This window comes from Alligator sinensis, unplaced genomic scaffold, assembly GCF_000455745.1.
Source record: "Alligator sinensis unplaced genomic scaffold, ASM45574v1 scaffold717_1, whole genome shotgun sequence".
NCBI lineage: Eukaryota > Metazoa > Chordata > Crocodylia > Alligatoridae > Alligator > Alligator sinensis.
This window is the reverse complement of record NW_005841961.1, coordinates 834,232-855,661: the sequence shown is the minus strand read 5'-3', so window position 1 is coordinate 855,661 and position 21,430 is coordinate 834,232. Positions and strand designations below refer to the sequence as shown.

The 21,430-nt window shown below is 38.8% G+C and overlaps 1 protein-coding gene across 3 annotated transcripts in view; it reads right to left on the bottom strand.

The window, feature by feature from the left end:
• Positions 1-21,430, bottom strand: part of WWP1 (WW domain containing E3 ubiquitin protein ligase 1) — a 74,680-nt gene that overhangs the window by 9,065 nt on the left and 44,185 nt on the right. For all 3 annotated transcript variants that reach the window (XM_006020600.3, XM_025200233.1, XM_025200234.1), the window contains 12 exons: positions 18,118-18,213; positions 16,980-17,154; positions 11,334-11,388; positions 11,162-11,246; positions 10,920-11,048; positions 10,087-10,159; positions 9,915-9,986; positions 8,858-8,946; positions 7,182-7,341; positions 2,628-2,761; positions 2,393-2,533; positions 833-953 (listed from right to left, as the gene is read on the bottom strand). In XM_006020600.3, coding sequence (XP_006020662.1) covers positions 833-953; positions 2,393-2,533; positions 2,628-2,761; positions 7,182-7,341; positions 8,858-8,946; positions 9,915-9,986; positions 10,087-10,159; positions 10,920-11,048; positions 11,162-11,246; positions 11,334-11,388; positions 16,980-17,154; positions 18,118-18,213 — 1,330 coding nt within the window. The remainder of the gene's footprint in view (positions 1-832; positions 954-2,392; positions 2,534-2,627; positions 2,762-7,181; positions 7,342-8,857; positions 8,947-9,914; positions 9,987-10,086; positions 10,160-10,919; positions 11,049-11,161; positions 11,247-11,333; positions 11,389-16,979; positions 17,155-18,117; positions 18,214-21,430) is intronic.

Here is a 21,430-nt window from a genome sequence, read left to right as displayed (position 1 = left end):
CCCTACCTAGATTCCCAAAATCGATGTAACATTTTTTTATTCGCATTATGTGTTATTAAGTACTGGAGAAGTTCCATAGGTGCTGTTCAAGACTCAGGATCCCATTATATAATATTTACAGATGAGACATAAAAAGATGGTTCCTTGTCTGAAGACACTAGGTACTTGTAGTTACTCCATTCTCACAATCTTTTATAACCACCCTCAAATTCTTTATGGCTACAATCTTTTATGGTTAAGACTTGGCTCATTTTTCATCTTTAGATTCCAAAATTCTTCACAAAACAGATCAGCATCATTTACCCCCATTCTACAAAATGTGAACGCATAGGGAGGGGCAGTCACTGGCCCAGACCTCACCCAGTAGACAAGATGCAGGATCAGAAATCGAATCCAGGTGGCCCAAGCCCCAACCCCAGTGCCCTATCTAGCAACAGTAGTTTTGATGGTGGCTGCTGGATGATTACAATAAGCTCCATGCTGAGGTTGCTATGTTGGATAACAGGTGTCTAGTTCTAGAGGTTGTGGAGGGGATCAGCTGGAGTGAGAGCCAATACAGAGGGCAGTACTGAGGCAAGAGGATTTAGGGGTGGTATTCTTTTTACTGTTACATCATAATCTGATCCAAGGAAGTGCCCTACCTTCTTCCCATTTTTAACTATAGCTCTCTTGGAAAAGAATTTATGGCTGACTGAAGGTGGGGGAGGAAAGGAATATCTGGGGTTGCCAAGTAAAAAGAAGATGGGAAAACTTTTCACTTGTGAGATTTATGCTTACTTATCCTTTAATCACATCCTACCTTAACAACAATATGCTAACGTTAAAGCCTCACCTCCAACTCCTTTTCATCAAAATACTGTAACCACTGCAGGGGAACAACTTCATTGAAACCATCAAGGAAAGCTTTGGTTTGGTCTCTTACTCCCCGAGAAAAGCGCCACTCTGCCATCAGGCTGCAAAAAAATAAAAAATACTGTTAGGAAGCCTTCTTGTTTAAACATACAGCATCTACAGCTTCTTATTCTGCTCTCCCTTATAACAGTGTAAATTCAACAACTTATTCGTGAAGTTACTAGTACTTTACAGTGACGTAAGAGAAAGCACAATAAATTTCATAATGTTTCAAAACAGAATCTGGAAGAAAATATCTTTGTTTGAATTTTTTTCTCCTGTCCAAAATCACTTGGTATTCTACTTTAACAGTGCTGTTGTATGTTGTACTTCAAGATGAAAAATCTCACTGGGAAGGGAATTAGTCTGTTTAAGAACAAAAACTGACATACCTTACAACTGTTAAAAGAAGTCTGTCTTTTAAAATATTTTTTTCCAGTATTATAGGCCAATTCAGCTTGCTCAAGTTTCCATAATACCCAGTTCACAGTTGTTTAAAAATCTCCCCAGACAGTACCACTTTCTATTGAAAGTGTCTGTTGCCAAATCAATTTTTGGGAAAGTTTAAACTAGAATAGTTCAGTAGAGGCAGTTACATTCTCTGACGGGTTTACTGACACTAGTTTGTGATCCACCTCTTCAGAATTCCCATGTGCTCCCTGGGCTGCACTGCACCAGCCCATGTAGCAACAACCTGGAGCACAATGGTCATTTGTTCCTCCTAACTGCTGGGGGTCAACAAGTACAGGAACAGCTAGGAAGCTCTTTCTCTCATGCTGCCAATTCTTCTTTTGTTGGTGCCCAGACAGCAAAGGAAAATTAGAAAACAACAACGCTGCAGTACACATTTGCTGAGTGGAAGGATGGCACAAGGGAGTTGTAAGGAAATATGAGTAGCACAACAAAAAAAAGGAAGAACAGGACCAAATTCAAAGGAACAATTATGATCTGACGATTACGGAGAAACAAAGATGAAGAGGAAAGGGAAAGGAAACAGAATAGGGTGAGCAAGAGCAGAGAAGGGGAGAGACTGCCTTAGGTCACAGGATCACAACTGTGTACTTGGATCACACTGCCCTACCAAAACTGGAATTGAATCCAGGACTTCACATTCCTTTGCTGTTAGGGAACAAAATGTGTGTCCCTCCCCAACTTTAGTTTTAAGTACTATAAACTTGTATATAGTACTCTATACATTACATTATATTAGTATAATTACATAATATATGATTGCATAAATGTAACCGATACAAGTAATATAAAACCTCTCACTCTCAGGTCATAAATTCCTGAGAATGAAAAGGAAAATTAACTTTTGGTTATTTTCACAATGAAATATATGTAAATGTGCTGCCAACACAGACTGATGAAGAAAAGCTGTAATTATCATGACTTCTGATTCATTAAATATGTAAAGAAATATTCAATGTACTATATAAAAATGACTAAAGGCAACAGAAGAAAATAAAATAGCTGGCACGTTTCAATACCTGTAACTTACCCAATATATTCTTCTTTGTTCTCCTCCGTTACCAAAATATTTGAACCTCCTGATTTCAGCTCATGGGAAGTAACTTTCCCCAAAAGCTCCATGTCAACACAGAAGTACATTTCTAAGTTACATTCTTCAATGTTGTTGTCCCTGGGGGAAGAAACAAAAAAAAGAAAAAATTAAACAAATATACATTTTCACTAAAGGAAAAATATTAGGGGGAAAAAGGGAAAAATCTACAAACCTTATCCAAATTAGGGAGTTATAAAATTCAGTATCAATAGATTCCAAATCCTTAATAGTAAGTTTCTTATTTAGCATGCGCTTGTAGAATGGCAGAGAAAAACCAGTGTCAATAAATTTTCCATGAAACAATGCCTGTAAATGGGGGGGAAAGAAATCTAATGTTCACCAGAGAATTATTTCCACTTATTCTTTCATGGCAGAAATAATCTTTGGGAAAGAAGATGCACATAAAGCGCCTAACTATTAGTAGCTATGCCTCAAAAAAAAAAAAAAAAAAAGGAAAATAGCAAAGATGAAGAAAACAATATAATTAACTGAGCACTAAAATAAAGCCTGAGAATCTTTACTACCATACAAGCTGAAAATTCTTAGTTATATCATCTTCCTTTGAAAGGGAGAAAGCCTGCAAAAAGAAGAAAATGACAGTAACTTTTGACATATTTCCTTACCTTCTGTGTAGGTGAGTATATCTACCAACAATTATTTGAGACTATCTGGTACTATTGCTATATACAAAAAATAGACCAAAAGGATTATTCTCGCAGCTTGCAGGGGAGGGACAAGTTTAAAACTCAGTCACTGAACTCCTCCTCGAACAGCCTTATGAAAAAGATGTTACTCTCCCAGCTGGATTGAAAATTATAATTAAAAAAAATTTTTTTTTACTGTCATCCCTACTCTCTGACTGCATATCCACAAAGAACTGCGCTGGTTATTGATACTATGTTATTTCAATTGCAGTAACATCAGTTAAGTACTTTCCAAACACGTAAGAGAACACAGTCCCAATAAGAAAAGTTTAGTTTACTTCAGTTCTAACCCATTATATTTCACTCACTATGAGGACTGTCATTTCCTTTTTTATAGTCATTAACGTAAGCCTTGTATTTTAATCAGTAAAACATTATTCCTTCTAATTATGTTGGGCATTCCTTTCCTGTCTTATGTCTATACACTTTAACAAAATCTAATTTTTATTCATTCATAAAATCTTTGCAAGGTAATAAACTGTGTTCTTTCTATTTACCTAGGTTTGATAGCAAATCTTTTAGGAAGGAAATTTAGAGTGCTAAAAACCATTAAACAATTTTACGGCTAAGAGCCCTATAGACCTGTGAGAAGGTTGGGCAGCCACCCTAGATGAGCTCTTAGAAGGTTTTTAAAAGTGACACGTGCTAATATGAGTGCCTGAGTAATTATAAAATTCTGATTAGTGACACTTCACTATTCATTTAAGATGCATTTTGATCACAGAAATACTAATATGCATTAACTCCCACATATGCTTGGCAAAATGTAGTGGAATTTGGATCCAGTTTCTTTTTATTTTCACTTTCCATTAATGATCCCAAACTTAATCAGCTTTATCTCTCTTCTATGTTGTATTTGACTGGAGCAATCCTAAAATAAAAGTTCCCTAAACCATGAAAACTTCACTTCTTGCAGACTTGCACTTCTATGAAGATACCATACATTCTCATCATGAGCTATAATAAATTACTTTTTTCCTCCTGAAATTAAGCAGCTACTAAGATGATTAACACAGTTTTTATTAATGAAGACAGGGCTGACAGCACTGTCAGTGCTAAAGTCCGACTTTTCAGTTGCTTGTAATGTTGGCAAATGTTAACTATTAGATTTGGAAATGTAAACTTCATTGCTAAACAGGAAATGAGTAAAATGTAACTCCTTGCCTGACACCTTCAGGAAAGAAACCTGCTGGAGCCTTGTCTCTGCCTAATCTGCATACTTACAGAGCAACCTTTTCCCAAATGAACTCTGAAACCCAAGGGAACCCCACCCCACCATCTTTCACCTCCCCTGTGCAAAATGAAGTTACTTTTTTACCTGGGAGAACTATTACAAATTGCTGAATTCTCCTCTGCCTGACAAAGGGTGTTTGGAACCAAAAACTTGCAAAGAGAGAATTTTTTTTGCTACTATTTAGGTCTAATAATGAACATCACCCCTAGCCCAAGAGTTTTATCTGCCTCTGCTTTTTAGACCAACATGGCTACAACCTATATCCCTGAAACTTTTAGGTGTGAATTTTGGCAGACAAACTCCAGCAAATTTACCTGTCAAATGCTAAAGTATCCATACCAAGCATGCACAAATTGAGACTGCACAATAGCCAAATGGAGGCAAACTCTCTTAACTTCCTTTACTAAATTTAAATTCTTTGCTCTAAAGCTTGGAGGTGCCACAATTTACCAATGAAAGGAGCATGAATTTCTGGGTGTTTTGGAAGACAGTGGGGGTGGGGAGAGGGGTACTTTGGGTACTAACTGCTTATTTTTTTTCCTAATCTTTCTCTCAGAAGACACTGAACTGTTTTAACCCAAAATTTCCCAAGTTCATATAAATGTAGCATAAACACTTCAGCTCAAACAGTTGGTAAATGTATTAGCAACTGCAAGCACAATTCTTCCTAAAAGGAAGTAGAGGGTAACCTTAATTAAGGGGGTAGTACCAGCCCTGTCTAGAATAAAAGTATATCCAACCATTGAACTAACAAGACAAAGACACATAACTACTCTGAACTTCCCCCTGACCTTCTCTGTGTTCTGTCCTTTGGTACTGTAAGCTCTTTGGGGTAGGACCAGTATAATTCTATGGGTCTCTATCATGCCTAACCCATTTCTGGAGGTCCTGAAAATATTCTTTATTATTCCCAAAACACACCAAACAGGAATAGTAGAAAACAAAAATTCTGAATAATTTGTAACTGATATTGGTTCTGGCCATATGATTTAGTAACCTTAAAAGTAGGACGATTCAAATTTAGGGCTCCCTTCTACAGTCCTTGTCCCACTGATGTCAACCTGACTACTTGCATGAGTAGAGATGACAGGTTATCATCTCTTTCTGATATTTTTGCTATGGACATAAGAAACAGAAATCAGGCCTTGGATATAATAATCTGTCACCATCCCTGCCTACTGCATGACGTGTTCATTTGTTGAGGGTTTGGACAGAAAATCATCAACAACCCTTGTTCTTCCATTTTCAGCTTTTACTCCATCTCTCTTATCTATTGGCTGCCTGATAATTTGTCTTAGATCTAGGGTGACCATCCGTCCCAGTTTGGCCAGGACAGTCCCAGATTCTATAGGCTAGTCCAGCCTGGTTGGTCAAAAGCCCCAGGCCAGAGTCCAGCAGGAAGGCAGAATGGCATGGTCCGTCAGGCAGGTGGGCAGGCAGGCACCGCTGCTGCAGTGTGGGTGCAAAGCAGAAGGATGCATGGTCACCCTAAGATGCCATATCTGAAGTTCATACTCCTTGCTCCTGCACAGACACAGCAGCAGCGGTACCTGCCTGTCTGCCTGCCTGGTGTACCATGTTGCTCTACCTCCCCACCAGACTCCAGCCCAGGACTTTTGACTAACTGGCCAGGATGGGCCTACAGAATCTGGGACTGTCTCAGCCAAACCGGGATCTATGATCACCCTGCTTATATCCTGTTTTTATTTACATACAGATTTTTTACACAAACATTGGTTCCATCTGACTCTTAGCTCAGCTGTGTCTACTTCTCTCCCAGATATCTGAGAAACGGTACTGTGATATCTGAAATCCTGCCTATGTCTATACCAGTCATGCAGCTGGTCCAGTAAGATACCAGTCACAAAAATAATGTGAGAAGCAAGTATTTCCTGGACCATCACAACATCATCACTTCAACTGATCAGCAACATACTGGAAGCCATATTGTTTTAGACCAATGCAACTCCCCTGAAAGTCAGTGCTATGTAGCAAAGTAACTAAAGGGTGAGCCTGACCATAATATACTGAAAATAAGCATCAAAAATGAAAACAGAATAATTTATTTTTAAGAGGTGGCTTTGAAAAGAATAATGTTGAGTCTGAGATCTTTAATAGTTAAATACTTCTCTTGCATTTGGCCTCTTGCTTTATTTTCAAGTAGGAGCAAGCTGTGAAGGGTGGGGTGAAGTGGCAGATTCTGCAGTCTGTAGGCTGGCAGTGTAACTTAAATGCTTTTCCTACTGCTTTACCAAAATAGAAGCTCAGTTACAAAATCAGTGAGCTATGATCAGATCCCTACTAACTCCCATTTTCCACTGAATCTGAACTCTGGCATCTGGTTCAAGATGTTTTTCAGTATTTTCAAGCAGTATTTTAAAAGAATTCTGTAATGTAAAACAATTCAAAGGAATGTTTGTTTGCTTTAGCTTAGCTACATGGAGGAATCTTTTCAAGAAAATTTTAGACATGTTTTCAAAAGAATACCTATTTGGATATTCCAATGAGGTAAAATTAACCTTTCGCATCAAATACCTTATCAAATTTAGACTGTCATGTTAGTACTGTATTATCTCGTCACTTAATCTCATTGCTAAGAACCTTTCAAACTTAGAACTTTTATTGCTAATTAATGGTCCTGAGTTGATAGCCCTGCGTAATTATATTCTTTATTTAGCAAGTGATGAAAAACAAATCTTGAACAGAAAAATACATTTTATTGTTTTAGGAATATATTTGTAATTAATCAAAGCAAACAAAAAAAAAGCAACTTAAGAATCTAACTTACCATGGCAATAAAGCGCCCAATGAAACAGAAATAGGACAGATGATCTGGATTGATTGTTGATGCTGGGTTTATCTGCAGACAGTAGTTGCTCTTGCCAGCATATTCAAATAGACAGTACATAGGGTTTAGTACTTCATGGGAAAGCAAGAAAAACCATTCTCTAAAAAAAAAAAACAAAAACAAAAAAACAACCCACATACAAGAACCCCATCACAAATAAAGATCTTTCACAGCTTCCTGCAAATAGCTAGCCAAATGGTCTAAACATTAATAAATCTACATATTAGACATGATATAGTATGATCAATAGCAATGTGTATTTATTAAACAAACAAAAATGCAATTAAAAAAATTACAATTATAAAGTCAAGCTCTCCAAAGTTTGGAAATATCAAAATTACGCCTGCGTATTACAACCTTGGTGAAGCCTGTACCTTTGCACTATGATACTGTCTTTAATTTGAACTTAGGCTACAGACAGATGTGGCATTTGAAAAGCTCCAAGTTCCTTTAAAGTGCTTGAAACAGCAAGGGTGCAGGCATTCAGAGCCAAAGAAGTACTCCAAAAATGGCCAAAGCACTTCAAAAATGATCCTTGAAAAGTAGGATTATCTTTGAAGCACTTTCTGAAATATCTATATCCTCTAGCAGTCCTTCAATATCTCAAAGTGTTCCACAGTCTTCTTTCCCTCACCTCCACACCTGTCTCTCCTCCAGGGACCAAAGGCTGAGATGTAAATGTCCAGTACAGTACAAGTATCACTATAGCTTAAAACACCCCTGTGACAAAATTGTGTTATTGGTGTCATTAACCAAAATGGTGTCATTTACTGGTTAAGCCACACAGCATAGTAACGTTTAAATCAGAAGTGTATGCTCAAGACACCTTAGTTCCCATTCCAGGCTCTGAAAGGGAGTGTTCTACACATTACATACTTGTCCGCCTCCAAACTACACATACTGCCCACCCCACAGAATCTCTCATCTGCTCCGCCATCCTACCGCTTTCTATTCCTGTCCTATCCACTTTTATCAGTTTCCCAGCTCTGTCCTTAACCTCTGGACAGTCAAGTGCCCCCAGGGCTGCTATTTGGACAATTCTGCTACTAACCTAAAACAAATGTCAACTGAGCATGCACAAACAGCAATTTTTAGAGGCTAAAAACCCAGATATATTAGGGTGGCTTTTCATGGAGTAATAAAAGGAACCTCTCTGATCTCAATTTGACATGCCCCCATCAATCAAATTTAAATAGTTGCTGCAAAGCTTGGAGGCACTAAGTCTTTTCAATCAAATATCTGTAAGAACGTTTTATACAGAACAACTATGTATTTCCCCAATTCTCATTCTTTGAAACAGTGAACATCTTTTTTCTAAGAGCTGGTCAAAAAATTCAGTCAACGGCAGCTAATGGCTGGAGTTTGGCAAAGGTTACAAGCAACTAAAAACTGGGTTTTTTTTATAATAGAAAGGTGTTAAGCAACCATAGCTGCAGGCACTGCAGCCAGCTCTATCTATAAAATACTGAAAGCAGTACAAAAGATTACCCAGATTATAAGGCAATTTGCAAAGTAAGTAGCCCTTCTGTTACTCTCAAAACCAGATTTTAAGAGTACAATTTTGTCATAAAAACATTCATAGGGTTTTTTAAAGATGTTTAAGTATTTTTCTTTACCTTGCCAAACCACCATAATCCAATCCTTCTTCTCCTCTGAATATAACATACAATCTCCTCCTTAAGTCATAAGGTTTTAAAGCCATGATCTATCAAATTTTAAAGGCAGAAACAAAATTTTAACAATTAATAAATAAGCATACTTTCAACCCAATAAACTTATGTTTGTTTTATGGAAGCAACTAGAAACAAGTTAGGATCAGGGACATTTATCAAACAAACAGCAAAGATTCAAATAGTCTTTCAGTATCTTTGGCCCCTGGCAGACAAATCACACGATTAACACATTAATTGTGTGATATATTGTACCACAACACATGCTGAACCAATTTATCACGTGATAAAAATGGAAAAACTAGCCAAAGACGGAACATGCAGATGATACTGGGCTATACAGTGTGCCTTGAAAGATCCAGGTGCACAATGGGATCTGAGGAATTTTATGCTAGATTGTAGAACTTGTGTGTCCTGTCACACCATATATTGAACCTCTGTCATGGCAAGATGCACAGCTTTTGGGATTCAGTATAAAATTCCTCAGATCCCATCTTGGGTTTAAATAATGTCTGACAGGGCCTATGTTAAATTATATACTCTTTTGCACATTTCTGTATTTAATACATTATTAAAAAGTATTGAAATATTTAAATTTTAAATATTGAAGTATTTAAATTTATGAAGTGACTCATATTTTATAGTAAACTAATTTTAGGCTGTAACAGTAACATACTTTTCTACAAAAATATTTATCTTGGTTCTAATGCACTGCAAAGATTTTGGTGGGATTGAAGAAGCAATTTAGAGGGACAGGGAAGACAAGTGGCAGACTGTTTTAATTTTTGTGATACTAGAAGGCATCATACTTTTCTGTGGACTTTAGAATTCAACAGCTAAAGAAATGTAAGATTTAATTATGCATATTTAATATCTGAGGAAATAGGCAAAATACAAGTCTTTCTTCTTAATGTCTACATAATTATATATGCCTAACCAACACAAGTAAAATCATGTTTTGTTTTACTAAACATATTTAATACAGGAAATACCATAGCCTTACTTGCTGGAAGGAATCTTCAAATAATGTCTGTCTGGATACATTGATCTTCACATGGCTTGGGAGTGCATTTGACTAAGTATAATGAAATAATATATGTTACTAATACTGATGTATGTTAAGTGAGCATTACTTTAATTATGCACAAAAATAGATTTTATTACTAGTACAGTACCTGACACAAGTAACGGAAATGAGCAAGTTTCCACCTAAAGCTACGTTCATATGCAATCTGAGGGCCTTTATTTCTGTAAAACAATATAGTTAAATAATTTAAACAAATGAAACAGATAAAGAATAACGTATCCGTACTTTCACTACTAAACTAATCATTTTTGGATTTCAACAAAACATGACAATTTACAACAACAAGCAATATAACCACTCATGGAAAGAGCTGGTATGTTCCAGGTCCCTGGTGCTGGTTCAGAATTATTTAATCAAGCTTCAAAAAAAGGGAGAGTTAAACCTAATCATTGTAACCTGCTAATTTCTTGAATGAAAAAATATCAGAACACTTCAAACTGCACATAAGATGCTGCTGAGGGAATATCAACGTGTAATACGTTTAATTGCATTGCAGAAGAGTAACTTAATTGTCTATTGCTTTGCAATACTGGGTATGAAGAACTGGCTGGTTTTAACTATTAATATGGTAATTTAGGAATATTATAGCTAAAAATATTCTATTAAAGCATTCATTATTTTATTTTCTCTAAATATTATTTTAATACATACAATTATTAAATATACAACACTTCCTCTACTTGTACTGCATTCATAATCATGATATCTGAGCATCTTACAAAGTAACTTCACAAATTGTTATAATGAATAAAGAAATGTTGATAAATACATCTCCAAAATAAAAGAAACAAGGCACCAAAGCTTGCTCTGGACTTAATGCTTACAGCCCAAATAAAGTACTGACATCACTAATGAGAACAACATTACTTTTTAGATCATTAATCTCAATCTTTTAAAAACCTCTACTGTCTGATCACTTACACAGAGGATTTCCCAGTACGAGGATCACTGAAGGTGGTAGTTCTTGTATTATGATCAACAAAGTATCTGACACCTTCTCTAGTATATCTGATTTCCCAGCCTTCAGGAAGAGGGTCCTCATTTTGTAAGCTAAGGAGCAAATTACAAACAGTCCATTATTTTATACTAAGAAACTCAACACAATAGTTTAAACACTAGTATCTAATCTACACATGTTAAGAAGACATTATATATACACCTACCCTTGAGTTCGAGGGTCTTCCCATTGTGTGGTCTTTGTGTTGTGATTCACAAAATACACCCTATCATTTGAATCCACTCTTCTTTCTGAAAAGAAAAAGAAAAGTATTACATGACTGTATGGCAAGTTTTCTCTACAGTCATATATCCAAATTAAAGTACATTTTATCTTACCCCAGCCTGGTGGTAGAGGCCCAAGTGGATCATTTTCTGCTGTCAGCATTGAAGCCTAGTTATAACAAAACAGGAGACGCTTAGATTAAAGAAAAAAAAATGTCTGCATCTGTTAGATTCTGCCACTGGATTCTTTTTGTGCATGCCATCTCTGCATGCACTGAATTGTAATCTCCGATTGTTTAGACATGCCAACCTTCCAGACAGTAGCTACCTATTTTTTCTGAGATGGATATACACAGAGGTAGTAGATTTGCAACTAAACAATTTAGCTTTTCTGCTGTCTTAAGCCAGTGATTCTCAACCAGGGTGCCACAGGATACCACAGAATGTTAGTACTGTTAGGTGTGCAAACATGATTCACAAGATAAACCTCAAGGCTGTCTATAGATGGGCACAGCCATGTGGTATACAGCGCCACAAACGCATCTGCGGCATCACAAACGGCATATTTAGATATTTCCATGCTGCAAGGGAGCACTGCCTGTTTCTCCCACCCACACAGCACTTTCTTTATGACGTTAGCCTCACCCTAACCTTTTTAAGCATGATACCATATTGAAGATTATGCACTGACCAGTATTTGACTATTAAACTGCTCTTTGATATAATAAATATCCTTAAGATCAAGACGCTACGAGATGTTATATTATTGTTTAAATCCCATCTGAAAGAATTTCGAGATAGCATTTATTAACTTTGAGTAAATTTAATCGTGGCAAAAAACAACACCTAGAACTAAACTAACTGATTCACTCCTATACAAAATCAATTAAAAGAATGCAGGGTGTCTTCCATAAGTTTAGAAAAAGCCTTTTTTTTTTTTTTTAACCTAAGACTGTGCTAACCTCAAATTTTGAGAAACATTACTAATATAATTTTCACCACACAAATATTTGCCACTAAAGTTTCACAAAAGAAAAAGCTTCAAAACAACATTTTTCATTTTTGGTTAAAAGATAAGATTAAAGACAAATTGAAACATTTTTAAAAACTGCATCACCATTTTACTGGCTATTGGAGTTTGACAGAGATAAACATGGTGTCATCCCAGAAGCAAATGACATCAAATCTGCTCTACCCTTTGAAATTATGCATCCTGTTAAAAGACTTCAACGCAATAATGAGAGCAAAAGAAAACTCAGTAACAGAAATGAAATATGCCAAAACAAGATAACATGTGATTTGAGATGCTGATCTTATGAATCATCTCCACAACGAACCAAATCCATGAAGAACTTAGGATTTATGATTGACAGGCAAAGATTTTTGTGTTATCTTTTACTGGACCAACTGTATAGCTGGAAGAGCTGTTGGACAAACTTTCAGCCATATAGCATCTGATGAAGCAGGTTGTTGCTAGTTAGTCTCTAAGGTGCCATCCTGCACAACTTTCTGCCTCATTTCAAATTCACATGGCTAACCACCTCTGTGACCAACACATTTGACTTTCTAAATCAGTGTAGTATTTTTAGATCGTCAGAATGTCTATACTTAATGATACAGTGCTGTGGAAAATACCTGCCCTAGCTCCAAACAAATTATCTGGAGTATTGAATAAAGTATACTCCTGTGGAGCTGGAAGAAGGTATCAAATGAGGTCCCCCAAGGGTCTGTTCTGGATCCAGTATTGTTTACATCTTCATTAATCATAGAAAAATGGGGCTAGAAGGGACCACAAGATGTGATCGAGTACAACCCTCTGCATAAGGAAAGATCACCCTTGACTAAACCATCCCAGTCAAATGTTAGTCTAACGAGGTTAAGGTTAGACCAACACTTGACTGGGATGGTTTAGTCAAGGATGATCCTGCCTTAAGCAAGGGTTTGGACTCGATCACACCCTATGGTCCTTTCCAGCCCCACTTGTCTATGATTCTATATTATAGTGATGGCCTTCCCAGAATAGCTGACGCCTCATCAACAACATTACACAGCTATTCTGCTTCTGGTATCCAACTGTTTTTTCAGAGCTAGCTACATGGCATCACATTTTGGACATGCCCTTAGCTGATGAGCCTGGGGTACCCGAGATCCTTTCTTAACATGCAGCAGTACTAACCTGTTTAGCAGCAAGTGTAAATCCCTTGAAATATTCAGAGAACAACTTCTGGAAATGCAATCCAGAAGCCAAAGCCTAGGCAGAAACTGCGTTGCCACAACTGCTGGTTGCCTGGCTAGGTAGAGGGCCAGAGCCACAATATGTTCTGTGCTCCCAGCTAGAGCAAGGCCAGAGCCAGAGCCTCACTAAAGACAGGGTTCAAATTACAGGGGAGCTTGGAGGCAGACCTCTGCAAGGAGTTGAAGTGTAATTCAAACCCTGACTAAGCATAAGCAGCAGCAGCCATGGCAGTGGCAGCAGCTGTGGCAGCATGGACCAACCCTATCCCAACTATGCAGTTGGTCCAATAAAATCACCTTAAAAAATCCTGGCCTCTCACATATTCCTAGACCATTCACAACTATAAAACATCACTCTGACACTCTCTTAATCAATTAGATTTCCATTTTCCAGTTAAACCTCTATACTATAGTCTGTTTGCTGGATTGACTTGGGCTGAATTTTTGTTTCTGCAGTGACCTATTTCAATCAAATAACTTCTCGTACTTTGCCCACCTGCCTACCCAGTTTTTCTTATTCTTTTTTGTAGGGTTATTACCTTACAGGGCTTGATTACTCTGTGTTCAAGGATAACATTTGGTAATTTTAAGAATTTTAATTTAAATAAAAAATTAGAATAAATTTCTTGTATTCCTCTGGTTATTTTCTTACGACCAACTGCATAGCTGGGACAGGGTTGGTCCAACTCAAGAAATCCTTGCCTCTTGTAACTGACATTTTGAAGAACAGTAAGCCAAACGGAAAAAAAATGAATATGAAATTATTTAAGTACATAAACAGCAAGGTGATGGAAAAGAATTGTTCCTTTAAACAATAAAGGAAAAAAGGGAGCCATTAAGGCAACATGTGATCAACATGTATACTACCTGTGATCCTGAAGATTACAAATCAACTTTACTTCAGTTTGTAGTAAACTGGTTGAAATAGTAATTATGAGACAGACAAATGAGCACGCCTCCCATAAAAAAAGCTGAGCCACTTCTGTCTATGTGTCTAATTAATATACTGTGTTTATCTGAATCCAAGACAATTTCTGAATTCAAGAATAATTATATTCTATACAAGGAAGTGAAACATTTGTTATAATTTTCCCTGTATAGTTATCTAATTAGTGGAAGCTCATCTTAAATTTGTCCCCACCACTGCTGTTGATCCTCTGCCATTTGTCCCCACCATGAGCTCCCCAGCCACCTGCCCTTCCATGTCCGTGCCTGTTTCTGTGCCTGCCAATCCACTCTCTACCTCACCCATCCCCTCCTCCTCCCCTGAAGCCCCAAATTTGATAATGTCTGTCTGCAAATGTTATTTCAACAAAAGCGCTATACCAGAAGCAGCAGCATGTTACTTCAATCTGGTTCCGCTTCATCTGTATCAGTCGGGCACTTTAAAGCACCAAAAAGCCCTACTAATCTAATAGCTTATTCAATCAACTATTAGACAAAAGTGTCAAAAGTCCCGCTAAAGCACGTAATCTATACAGACATCAGGCAAGCCGGGTCCAACTAACACACTGCCTCTTCTGGGCACGTGCTATGCGTGGCGCAGGAACACATGGAGTTTAAAAGTAAAGCACCGTTTTGGGTTCTTTTTTATCATCTGCAAGCAGCCCATGTGTCCTGCTATACTTTTATAAACTGATCTCATGTGGGAAGCCCAAAAGCATAGGAACATGGATGGATAAGCATTCTCAGCTCAGGGTATCTGTCATCTGTAAACTCTTTAGATTCCTGAACTAACTCCAATTTAAAATATACTATTTTAAATAGCAAGTTAGGTAGCTACTTTAATAAACTAGGGGGGAAAGTAAAAACTTTGCACTAAGAAGTGACATCTTCCTGTTCATCTGCAATGAAGAAGTATTTGGCATCACTATGCTCCTCCAGTTCCTCAAAACATAAGTAAGTTATCCTTTCCCTGAAACTCCACCCTGCACACAACATTGCTGATCATGATGAGCTGATTGTGATATCTAGAGCATAGAGACAATGCCTCCAAAGATATCAGCCTTGGCTGTACTAAATTCTTGGCACAAGGTACTGAGGATACCAGCATCAGGGTCAATGCTTTATCCATCAGCAAAGCAAGAATCACTGCATTCTAATTTCCAACAAATTTTGACACAGTAGGAATAAAAAAAATTTTTAAATGTTAAATGTTTTTAAAAACGGTAAATGGTTTAAAAAATGCTTCAAATAAGCAGCAGTGACTTAAGAGTCACTCATCTCTCTCCAAGTCTTCAAGCTAAAGTGAGTGGGAAAACCAAATGATGCAGGTATCAAGAAATTCAGCAGTAATGCATCATTTTATGTCTACTGCTTACGGTTCTTCATGGCATTTAATTATATAAACTGGGGATGAACCCTGCTAACTTTAAGTATGTAGCAGAATCTTTTGCATTGTAAAAAACTTCATAGGACATGCTCTGATAATAAATACTTTCTACTAAGTTTTAAAACAAAACAAGGCTATGTGAATATAGGAAGCACAAACATATAATCCTAATAGTCAGCAGCTGAAACTGGCTCAAACATATAGTTCAGTAATTTCTCCTCTGATGCACTTCAAGGCTTGATTACTACCCTAGGAAGGCTTGATTACTACCTAGCTGAGGTCATATGAGCTTAACTTAGTGGGGGTCATATGAGCCCAGTATTCATTTCTGCCCATGGCAGGGGGTCGGACTTGATGATCTGCTCAGGTTCTTTCCGACCCTACATCTATGAATCTATGAAACTCCACATCTGCCAGCATACTAAATTTAAGGCCCTTTAATGGAAAACTCCCACAGGTGATGGATGAAATCCCCACAGTATTTGCATATGTAGGACAATATCAGTCAGATCTGCCTCACTTGTTCAGAATGGTCAGGCAGATAATACCATGAATGGTATTCTATCCCTACTTCAAAACAACATTTCTGAAACAGCTGAGCAGTTTTCTTCTTCTTCCTGTAAAGCTGCAGATATGTATAATAACCTGAGACAAAACACAGAAATTGTGCAAGAAAGCTTCAGAGCTGGACAAAGACAGACACTTCAAAACAGGTATTAAAGTAAAAAAACAAAAGCATAGAAGTGTTGATGAATGGCTCCAAGTCACTGAGGCCTAGGCAAAAAAAAGAAAGCAAAAATACTGGTGTATATAAGCAGAGCATTACTAAAAATATTCCAAAGTAAGATAATGATTAAAAAATAGACTGGATCATTGAACCGAAGTCCCCTCAAAGGTGAAGAAGTGGCTTACAATTGTACCTGTTGTTATGGCTGTTAGATACCTACAATTATTAAATGTATATGGAACAAACATTTTTTGACCTAGAGAACTGACACCCAGGAACAAGAATCCTACAGAGATAGTGGTTTAAGAAGAGTGAAGGTCCTAAACTAGAACTCATAGTCATCATGAGGAATGTGAATAATCTTGAAAGATCTCCAATATCTTACTAAACATAGTTAAACTGCTAGAGAAAAGTAAAGTTAAAAAAAGAAGACTATTTCCTAATATTTCAGTTTGCTAAAAATTACCGAATAGAGGTATCGTTGGTTAAATTGTTGCATAGCTCCCTGCAGTTGGTTACGCTGAGACTGCCACTGCTCGAAGTTCCTGACTGATTCCATTGTTGGTCTCTGCCATGTTGTTGTTCTTGTGTTATGGTCCACATAGTAAACTCTTCCACGATCATCAACCCTTCTTTCCCAGCTACCAAAATAATACTAATGTTAGTATTCACATTTTTTTCAATTAAAAATGTAAAACTAATATTTTGTGGTACTCTAAACTAAGTTAAAATTTTGGTTCAAACATAGAAATGAGGCACAAATTTATATTTCTGATGTGCACTTCACATGTTGGTGTCACCTTAAAGTGTGATAAAATTAACATCTTTTAAATGTAGCATTAAATAAAAGGCAAATTAAAGCAGCAGATAAACTGATCAAAATTATTGGTGTAAGCAAGGGGTTGTTAACCTTTTTTAAGGAGTGTACCCCTTCTGGTGGTGGCAGCCAGATGTGGAGTGAAGGGGGGGTTGCGGCGCCACCATGTACAAGCTTCTCCCCCCATCCTGCCGTGTCCAGCTGGCCGGGCAGTGTCTGTGCGGCCCACAGAGGGGAGCTGCTGCCCTGCCCCTGGGAGGCAGTGGCACAGGGTGGTGGGTGGCGGTGTTCTGTCCCTGCCTGCCCGTCCGTACCCCCTAGCACCTTTCCAAGTACCCCCAGGGGTATATGTACTCCCAGCTGACAACCCCTGGCACAGGCAATAAATTTAAACACCAACATTTACATAAAAGATTAATCTGATCAACTGATTTAGGATGAAGTTTCATGCTGTATAAAATGGGTTATATATATGTATTATAATTTTCCATGTATAAAATCCAATTATTGGGGGTGTCATCTTAAATTCACCCCCTACCACCATTGCAGTTGAGAAAGCAGCAGAAGGGAGGCAGATGGTGGAGGGGAGGGGTGGAAGACAAGCAGCAGGGGAGTGAAGCAGCCTGAACTCTGCCACTTGCCCCCACAACTTCCCTGGTAATACAGTAATACAGCCTTCTCACCTTACACTTATATAACTTTATCCTGTAACCACAAACATGATAAAAGTATTTTTAGTACCAATTTAAAACATTAAATTGAAAGAAGCATAAAAGTTCTACATTACCCTGGAGGTAAAGGCTGCGGTCTTTCCCAAGTTGTAGTTCGTGTGTTGTGATCAACATAATAAGTTCTACCATGAGGATCTTTTCTCTGTTCCCATCTTTAAAACAAAAGAGATACTTAAAATGTAAGTCAGGAAAACGTTTCCTTCCGATTAAATTTTCACCAAGGAAAAAGAAAGATTATCCTTTCTATAAAATTCTAACAGTGGAATGTACTCATTCAAACAAAGCTTGTGGAGCACTGAAGTCCTATTTTAAATTACTTAATTTCACCCTATGGGCAGATTATTTGAAACTTTCTGCCTGAACCCCAAAATGGGTATTTCTGATGCATAGAAAAGGCTATACTGTTTTTCCACAAGCATTTGAAATGCATTTTAAATATCTATTTTGAATTTATCTTTGAAAAGTGAGGCCAGATAATTATGTGCTAAAGGTCTAATATTAAAGAAACAACGTTAACACCCACAAATCTTTTTCACAATAAGTTTTACCCTGTTGTCTGTTCCGTAAAAACAGCATTCTTTGGGTTTGTGAATATGTAGCCCTCGCTGTGGACTAAGGAAGTGGTTCTCAACTGGGATGCCACAAGACCCTTTCAGGCGTGTCACAGTGTGGACACTGCTGCTGTCAAGTGAAACTGCTCTACAAGCCTTGTGTGAAATAGGATTGGGAAAGGCTGTGGGAACAGCCCCAAGCTCCTGCCCTCATTAGGGTTATTCTAATAAACTTAACACAAGCAGAAGGAGAGGCTTCTACCACAACCCTTCCCATTCCAGCTCTGTACACTACTCCCAGAAACAGAGGGACACAGGGCTCTTCCACCTGGCAGCAGCTGTTTCTCCAGGCTGCCACACCACTGCTGCTAAATGGAACTGCCCTGTGCACCTGTTTCTGGGAGGAGTGTGACTAGTGCAGCTGTTCCTACCTGCTTTAGGCTTATCAGATAACCATAACACCGATTGCTGCTGCACCCCTTCCCAATCTGGCTTCACATGAAGCATGCAGAGCAGTTTCACCTGCCATCGGCAGCAACATCCCAGTTGAGAACCACTAAGGTAAGTCGAGACAATACAACAGTGGTTTTCAACTGGGGTCCATCAAATTCAGGAAAGTTATGGAGGGTGCCCTGAATCTAAAAAAGTCGAGAACCACTGGACTAACGTAATATAAGCTCAGTAGTTTTTGCCTCTACATTCTAACAAAGGACATATTACAGAAAAATGTGCTAGTAGACAATTGAATGCCTTTTTATTTGCTGTCATAAAAAGTAAGATTACTTGCCCTGATAACGCTTGGGATCTTTTCTCTAAAGTCAGTTTTAGTATTCTAACAGTAAAACTACAGAAAGGACACCAATTTTATAATGAAAAATTCCTGTTTCATTGTATGATGACACCCTTAGGTAGCAGAATTCTATTGATAAGTGGGAGAGAAAACCTAGGAAAATAGATGAGAGGAAGCCTTCCATTGAGCACAAAAGTTTGCTTTTCCTGCAGACTGATACATCTCCAGACCAAAACTACTGTATACAGTATCTTTAGGGGTGCACCGATAGAGATTTTTTGAGCCAATACTGATGGCTGATTTTTAACAAGCCATATCAGCCAATACCAATCCAATTCCAATATGCAGCCTCGCAGCATGGAAAACAGCATCCAGCTAGTAAGTCTGTTGTGAGGGAAGGGCTGTGGTGGGTCATCCTCCAACACCTTGTGCCCACTGAAGTTTGTCACCATGCTGCGGCTCCTGCATGATGATATGACTGCCACTGTCCTGAGTAGATTTGAAACTGAGGCCTTCTGCGTCCAGACTTGGGTCAAACAAGATCATGTGGTCACCTCCACTCTGTTCACCATCTACCTGACCATCATCATCCACCTCATCCAAGATGATCTACCATTCGGCGTCAGTATCCAGTATCAACTGGACGGGAAGTTTTTCAATCTTGGGCACTTTCGAACAAAAATGCAACTCACCACCAAGGATATCCACGACCTTCAGTTTGAGGACAATTTCTGCATGATGGCTAACTCTGCACAGGATATGCAAGCGACCTTAGATCTCTTCACAGCTTTGTATAAAGAGACTTGGCCTGTCCTTGAACACTGCCAAGATGAAGGTTTTCCACCAACCCTCCCTAGGCCAGCTGAACATCCCTTGTGCTATCCATGTAGACAGGGAGGCTCTGGAGTACGTGGAGCACTTTCTGCATCTCAGCAGCGACCTCTCTCAATGGGCTACCATTGATGAAGTCCAGCACCGGGTCAACTGCACCAGTACTGCCTTCTTCAAGCTGTATCAACGTGTCTTCGAAAATAGAGACCTTTGGAAGTTGACAAAGGTCCTGGTTTATGAGGCTGTTGTGCTGACCACCCACCTCTACTGCAGTGAAGCCTGGACTCTCTACCGATGCCACATTAAGACCCTCGAGAGCTTTCACCAGCGGTGCTTGCATCAAATCCTGGGGATCAAATGGGAGGACCGCCAAACCAGTGCGAGTGTCCTCCATGAAACTGCATGCATCCATCAGCATCAAAGCCTTGCTTTTGAGAAATCAGCTCTGATTGATGGGCCACTGCGTCCAGATGTCTGAGAATTGCCTCCCTTGCCAGATTCTCTTTTCCCAGCTCTCCGTTGGCCAATGCTCAAAGGGTGGCCAAAGGAAACAAAACAAAGACACACTCAAGGTCACCCTCAAGCACGGAGGCATTGACACCAACAGCTGGGAGGAGCAAACTGCTGACCGTTTGGTGTGGCACCAGCTGGTCCATCAAGGTGCACACCATTTTGAGGCCCAACGACTCAATACTGAGGTGGAACAGCAGCGGCAGAGGAAGGAGAAAGAGACCAACTCAGGGTTGCGAATCCCACTCCCCCACACAACAACATGCTCCCATTGCTGAAGAATGTGTGTATCCAGAATGGGGCTCCTCTGTCACCTGAGGACCTATCAAACCTGCCAGACATCATCCTCAACTCCAAGAGACTGCTGACGACAACATCTCCAGACCAAAACTACTGAATCTTTAGGGGTGCACCGACAGAGATTTTTTGGGCCAGTACCAATGGCTGATTTTTAACAAGCTATAATCAGCCGATACCGATCCAATTCCAATATGCACCCCGCAGCATGGAGAGCAGCGCCCGATTAGTAAGTCTGTTGTGAGGGAAGGGATGAAGGTGGGGGGGCAGATCAAGGGAGTGGGGCTGGTGCTGTGGCCAGGGTGGGGCGGGGCACGGATTCATAGACGTTAGGGTTGGAAGGGACCTCAACAGATCATCGAGTCCAACCCCCTGCATAGGCAGGAAAGA